Source organism: Pocillopora damicornis, chromosome 12, assembly GCF_964200805.1.
Source record: "Pocillopora damicornis chromosome 12, jaPocDami1.2, whole genome shotgun sequence".
NCBI lineage: Eukaryota > Metazoa > Cnidaria > Anthozoa > Scleractinia > Pocilloporidae > Pocillopora > Pocillopora damicornis.
The window spans coordinates 11,352,419-11,359,044 of NC_142681.1; the positions used below are offsets into that span (position 1 = coordinate 11,352,419).

At 38.0% G+C, this 6,626-nt stretch overlaps 1 protein-coding gene and 1 long non-coding RNA gene across 2 annotated transcripts; both read right to left on the reverse strand.

Annotated features, from left to right (window-relative positions):
• Positions 1-587: 587 nt before the first annotated feature.
• Positions 588-5,038, reverse strand: LOC149036453 (uncharacterized). The gene is made up of 3 exons (XM_089188584.1): positions 4,924-5,038; positions 1,254-1,427; positions 588-979 (listed from the first exon to the last, which is right to left on the reverse strand). The coding sequence occupies exons 1-3, from the start codon at positions 5,036-5,038 to the stop codon at positions 588-590; spliced, it is 681 nt and encodes a 226-aa protein (XP_089044710.1).
• On the reverse strand, positions 4,204-6,337 carry LOC113685766 (uncharacterized). The gene is made up of 2 exons (XR_016181772.1): positions 5,854-6,337; positions 4,204-5,345 (listed from the first exon to the last, which is right to left on the reverse strand). It is a non-coding gene; the product is annotated as an uncharacterized LOC113685766 (long non-coding RNA).
• Positions 6,338-6,626: the final 289 nt, after the last annotated feature.

Below are 6,626 nucleotides of genomic sequence, written 5' to 3' on the forward strand. Positions count from 1 at the left end.
TGCGCACTGGAACGTAAAGTATCATCCATTTTTACTGGAACGTTAAGGATGATGTTTTCACTCAGTTTTGTCGGGGGGTCCATATCCGCTAGCGGATTTGGACCGGGGGGGTCCATATCCGCTAGCGGATTTGGACCGGGGGGGTCCATATCCGCTAGCGGATTTGGACCGGGGGGTCCAAATCTAGGGGGGGTTCAAATCCACTGGGACACCGGATTAGCCTCAAATTGAAAAGTGTTTTGGTTCTCAGCATCCCAGAAGTTGATCTGGTCCGAGTGGAATCCTCTCGTTTCATAATCGCGTTTTAACTCAGAGACGTATTTCTCGATGCGAGAATTCATTTTGATCACAGTTCCGCCAGGAGCAAAGCCGAGTTCATTTACTTTCTCCAACACTTCGCCACGGTTTCTTAGTTCATTGACATCGACGCAAACGCTTCCCTTGACCACCTTGTGAAATTTGATTGGACCGTCATTGCCAGCTAGAGATACGACATTGTTCTTGAAGTGGACTTCTTTGGCAGCGACAGACTCTTTAAGAACTTCAACATTTTGAACTGGGTTGTGCAACTGAGCCATACACAAATTTCATATACCCGTTTCTTGATTCATGGTGAGAAACAACAGGCTGCTGTAGGGATCCACGGCGATATTGATGGGATGAGGATACATTCCCACCCTGTTATGCTCAGTAAAGTGATTCATTTCTGGGATAATTGTGTGGTTTACGAAGTCCAGCTGCTGGAGGTACTCGATAAGCTTTTCTTCAGCCAACCTGATTACTACCGCTGGACCCTGGCGGTCTTTGTTTCGTACATGATCATTTCTGGGTAGGAACTTTCGCATTGTCTTCCTAACTTCAGGACTTACCTTGTTTCTTAAAGTTTTCAAAACTGCCAGATTGCCCCTCTCGTTTTCGAGCTTCAAGTACCACAAGCGACCCCCACAAGCGACCCAAACATTGTCTACGTCTAACAGCGCTAGTAAGATGTAAGCATAATAATAAATAGGAGAAATTTTAGCGATTTAAAATCGTTATGTCTACGAAATGTCGCGCTTAACTCTAGGGAATTATTACCAAGTGACTTTGTACAGGAGCTTGTTGTGGGCTTCTAATGAATTTTATCGTGCCAATCTATAAGATCAATGCCAGGTTTCCTGTCAGTTAATTTTTCTAAGAATGTAATATTTTAAATTACTGAGGGAGCCGTCATTTGACTGGACACACCAAATCTGACAAATCAGCTTACTTACTCCTCCAACATGTCGTTGATGTTGCCTGTGTGCTCTGATACGTATCGTGATGATTACACCACAGTTCTACTGCCTCGAAATCGAAGGCTTGGTGCCTATGCGAGCCGTTCTCAGGTATCGCGGCAATGGAATGAACCTCTCTGTTCTGGTAGATGTACTTTTCACCCCTATAATCTCTTCAGTTTTGTGGTAGTTGATGGAAATGTAATCGGTGTTGTTACAAAGTGATCGTTGCTTTAATCATTTTGATGTTTTGTTTCTCAGGTCTCTCCGCTTTCCTTCCAAGTGTGAGCAGTTGATAGGTGCGACTACTCCAGAGAATTCAACCCAATACAGGCAACGCTAATAGGTACTGTTTTTGAGCTTTTATCTACTTTTTTAGTTGTGGCTACCATGTCTTTATACTAGAAGATACTGCTGAAATGGCACTGAATACTGGAACGTCCGATTTCCTCAGCTCATTTCGTCGTTTACTTAGTAACCAGGATCAAGCGAATGGCTGTCAAAAGTTCCACGCTTATCGTTTTGCGATAGACACATGAGGATATAATATATTTAAGTTCACACGGCAACCAGGTGGACAATCAGACATAGTTTGATGCTACTCTGGTCTGCAGATTTAATGAATGTAACCGAAGAAGTTACAATTCATAGACCCAACGTTTCGACACTCCTGTCTAGTGCCTTCATCAGGGGTGATCTAAACGCTACAACAAGAGGTCCTTTTATATGATCACTAATTAGTGGCCTTTTTCTGACGAGGTGTAAATAGGCGTCAGGAAGCAAACCGCCATCGTCACGATTTAAAGGAGCGTGGGCGGAGTTAATATGCCAAGCCTCCAAACAAAGGCGCTGGTGGTAACGCCGATTAGTGGTGATAATTTTAGAATTATCCCACCCAATTGTATGGTTAGTTAGGCATGTATGCTCCCATAAAGCTGAATTTTTCCTTTTTGCATGGGAAAACTGCTTTTTGGTGCTCTTTTAACCATGTACCTAAGGATCCTGTCATGAAAGAACAACGAACCGACGCCATTTATTCTATTCCTTGCAATGACTGTGACAACAAATATATCGGACAGACCAAACGTCAGTTTGGAACTTTTGGAACTCGAACTTTACATGTGCAGAACCTAATACCAATTTGGGTTGACCCAAATAATAAAGTTCAGCTGTTAATTCAAATGTTGAACCTAATTAAGTCGAACTGGATTGGAAAAGTGAACATGACAAATGAATATTTCTCTTGCAAGTGTGATGAAGGTAACTCAAGATGCAGTGAGATTAAAGGTAAAGACAGACTGACACGGACCCCCCCATGTGGCTTTTGTGGACGCGTCACATTATCGTCTTCAAATTATGTTTTTTGCTCACACAAACATGTCTTTAAGGGATTTTCCCTTTTTGTAAGAGATGATTGGAGGTTTTGCTGCCACAAGAAGACAAGTTTTGAATTTAGCTTGCCTTTTATTATTGCTCATTTCCTAAAGAAACATCACTGTTCCTCATCCAGTTTGCACTTGTCCTCAACTAAAAAGAAACTCTGGCTGGTGGCATACAGAAGTAGTTCACACACTTCAGGCATGTATATCTTGTGCTCTTGCAGCTAGAGGAACACATATTTTCTGCTCTCCCTGCCATTTTGTTGCAAAACAAGTTGTGTGCGCATTACAAACATAAAAATGTGTAGATTTCTGGGTAAAAATTTATTTATTTAATGTATTTGTAATGTATGCATTAGATTTGGCACATGCAATGGTTTGACATATGATATGAAGTTGATCTTTTGCCAATCTATTCGACAAGCCTGGTCAAGTAGAGTGGCAAGTCGATCCAAATACAAATCTGTTGAACTTAATTAATTCAAATGTCAAACTTTTCGTGTGCCGATCCTAATTATTGGATTCGAGGTTTGGTCTCCGCAAAATAAGGATAGGGAAGGTATTAGAAAATGACAAACACAAAGAACTTAAAATGAGGAAGAGTCCTCAAATAAGGACTGGAAAATTTCTCATATAAAGAATGCTTTTCCTGAAAGTAAAAACCAGTGTCCTGACATGAAGAACATTTGGCCCTTAAAAATTGGCATACAGTTCTCAGTCCAGGACTACAAAGATGCCTTACTTTAAGATTTCTGTTCCTCAAGGAATGACACGGGGCATCTAAAGATGAGGAGCGGTAAGAACCTTGAAACAAGGAAAATCCCTGAAGTAAGGACCATGAATGGACCTGTAACTGGCACCTTATCAACCTTGAAAGGTTGAGCTTCACCAAGAATATTCAAGTTCTTTGTTGACAACTGAGTAAAAAGACAATAAATGCAAGCAACATACTGAAACACAACTGAATTGCTCTTCAATAACTTTATTGTGAACTTTATAAACTAATCACAAACTTCCTATCAAGTTTAAAAAAGTGATGCTGCTGAAATCTGCTTGTATTTAACCCTTTAACCCCTAAGAGAAACTAACTTCTAATTTCTCCTTACAACATCATCCCTAAATTAAACTTAAAAGGTCATGAGAATAAAGGAGAGGAACAAATTCTCCTTGTCAAAACCCCAGGAAATGTCTAGAGATTAGTATGGAGAATATGGATACTGATAATAATGTTTATTTAATAACAATACTGGCAATAATAAGAGATTAGGGAGATGCATTTGACCAACAGGCAAGGGAGTGGGGCGTAGTTTTTGATTCTAGGATGTTTTAAAATGTCTAATTCCTTTTTTTAGAGTCATTTTACTTGGCATGTGAAATAGTTACTGCACTGCTCGTTATAATTACATACCAATTCCATTATCTCATTTTGTTTTGTTTCCAATATTACGCATTAACTGTTAGATATTGTTTATGGGGCAAGTAAAATGACTCTAATCTCAGGTGTTTTTGCCAAAAAGAGGTGGTTGATGTGTCTGCAAAGAATAAACAATACCATTCACTGGAGATTAATTATAAACAAAAAGTTTATTTAAAATTGGAAGAACAATGTAACTTTTACAGGGTAGATAGAAAAATATCCAGAAAGGTCATAAGGTATGAACCACAGTGCTAATTTTTTAATTGCAAAACATACTTGGTGTAGTAATACATAATTATAAAGCTTAATATGGGAAATGCTTAAAACATCTTAAAAAAGAAGGACTCAAATTTTGAATAACAATTATTGATATCTTGTGTAACTGCTCTTTGTGCATACTTAAGTTTAGTTATATGTAACCACTATGAAATGCAAATATATTTTGAAAAGGTGAAATATCTGAAACTGGAATGGTAATTTTAAAGAACATGATTGGTATTGTAAAATTAAAACAATATTGAAAACATTGACATAGTCATGTTTGGTGTGGATGATATTTGTATTTTATAGGAAAGTATTATAATTACACACTAATTCCTTTGTGTGTACACTTCCAATTACTTTACCATTAATTTTATCAATGTGGTTTCTGTGCCTGGGTCTACCTGCCAATGGTTGAGAGAATGGTTGGTCCTCTTTACAAATGAATTATTTGTCTTTTGCTGTGTTGAGGTACATTTCACTTTTGTTTGTTTTCACCTTAAGATTCTGTAAAGGTATGTTTTGTTTACTTCTAATGAGTCCACTCAAGACTCCCATAGCACATGTTTAATGGAGGCTGTTGTGTCATGTATTGTTTCCTCTTGCTTACGTAACACTCCTTGGCGTAGAGTTGATATTTTCTTAACACCTGATACATGGGCAGCCTTTGCTACAACTGTGACCAGTTGCTTTGCAGCAGCTTGATTCATAGATGAAACGGCCATTATTCCTCTTGCTGTCAAAGTTTCACAGTAGTTAAATGGTACTTGGGCAACAGGTGTCACTTTTGTGGCTGGTCCAGTACAATGTCACCTGTGAGGGACTTGTTTTAGTTACTCACTCTCACTACAGCTTTGGTTTGGTCTACTGTTTTAAGCTCTGGCTGTTTCTGTGAAACGAAGCAAACCACTCTTACAGATTCTGCCCCTTTTTGCAAAGTACAGTTGAAATATTTCTTGTTTGATGATTTTGCATTCTTTACTGGGGGAACAGCGTGTATGTAGCAGCTGACTAGTGGATCTGCTGCAGATTCTGTGATGAGAATATTATTTCTGTTGTTAGTTTATAGAAATAACATAATGTCAAGATGTAAATGTAGAACAATAGGGATGAAAACCAAATTTTAGCAGGACTTGATATTGGGTGGGTGTCTTTAATAAATGCATCAAAAAGTGTAAGTTTTGTACTCCAAGCAGTTTTCACACTTGTCTGGGCAAGTGTTCATTTCTCATAACCCTGCAACAATAGTGATTTAATCACTATAATTATGTAATGACATGCATTATTATTATTATCTAGAAAGCAGTTGTGGTTACACTAGCATTACATAAAGTTTTAATATTTATGGCAATGATGTTCTGCAGGAACATTTGATGTGTTGTTATTTTAATGTTGGCATGCCAATAGTTAATAGTTATTAGTTAGTCTTCCATGCAGCCACTAGCAATTATTGATAGTAGTAATAATGTCTGCAGTTTTTTTTTCTTTTCACACCTTTAATAGTTAGTAATAAAGGAATAAAAATAGTGTGCTAACTTACCTTGTAGTTTATTGCTGTTTTCATTCATGTTTTCTGTACAGGAGAGAGGGAAATGCTACTTCTAGAAACACACTCTTATCTATGACAGTAAAGAGCTGGCTTGAGTCTTTCACAGTTGACTTCTCTTCCACAAGGTTAAATGTCAGAAGTGTAGGTGAATTGCTTGTAGTTTCTTTCCTGATGAATTACTTTATGTCACCAGTGGCCTAAAATGTGAAATAAAAAGGACAATCAGAGATCTGTCATCTTTAAAAGAATTGCTGCAACATCCCCCTTTCATAGTTCAATTATTATCTGTTTATGATGATTGGCAATGTCTGCCAGGTTGACTTCTTTGTCATCATGATCTGCTGCTCTTTTCAGATTGGAGTGATGCTTTCTACAAGGCAATCATATAGTTGATGCATAGAATTACATAACGAGGTTCTGATGATGGTTGTTACATTTGAGTTTGCTGGTATTCTACAAACTCTCTGGAGTATGTCTTTCCTCACTGGTGTGTTGAGATGTGGATGATTGTTTCTACCTTTGAGTTCTATGTGGCCCAGTTGTATTTTATCTTACAGTTGATTCATCTTATGTAATTCTTTTATTGGTTTGCACTTGTTGTTTGGGAGGGTTTCTGTTGGTTTACCTAACTTGATCTGCATCTACTGTGTTTTGGCTTCCTCTACAAAACTAGAGCACCAAATTGCAACAAATCCCCTTTAAAATATTTATAAGAGTGCCATCTTTTGAGTAAAACAACTTTGAAGATTCACTGAAAGGTCTGT

Excerpts from the sequence above, each read along its gene's own strand:
- LOC149036453 (XM_089188584.1), bottom strand. The coding sequence starts at position 5,038 with ATGGCCGTTTCATCTATGAATCAAGCTGCTGCAAAGCAACTGGTCACA. Across the intron at positions 1,428-4,923 it reads TCTACGCCAAGGAGTGTTAC|ATTATAGGGGTGAAAAGTAC; the intron begins GTAAGCAAGAGG and ends AAAACTGAAGAG. Across the intron at positions 980-1,253 it reads ATCAACGACATGTTGGAGGA|CGCTGTTAGACGTAGACAAT; the intron begins GTAAGTAAGCTG and ends ACATCTTACTAG.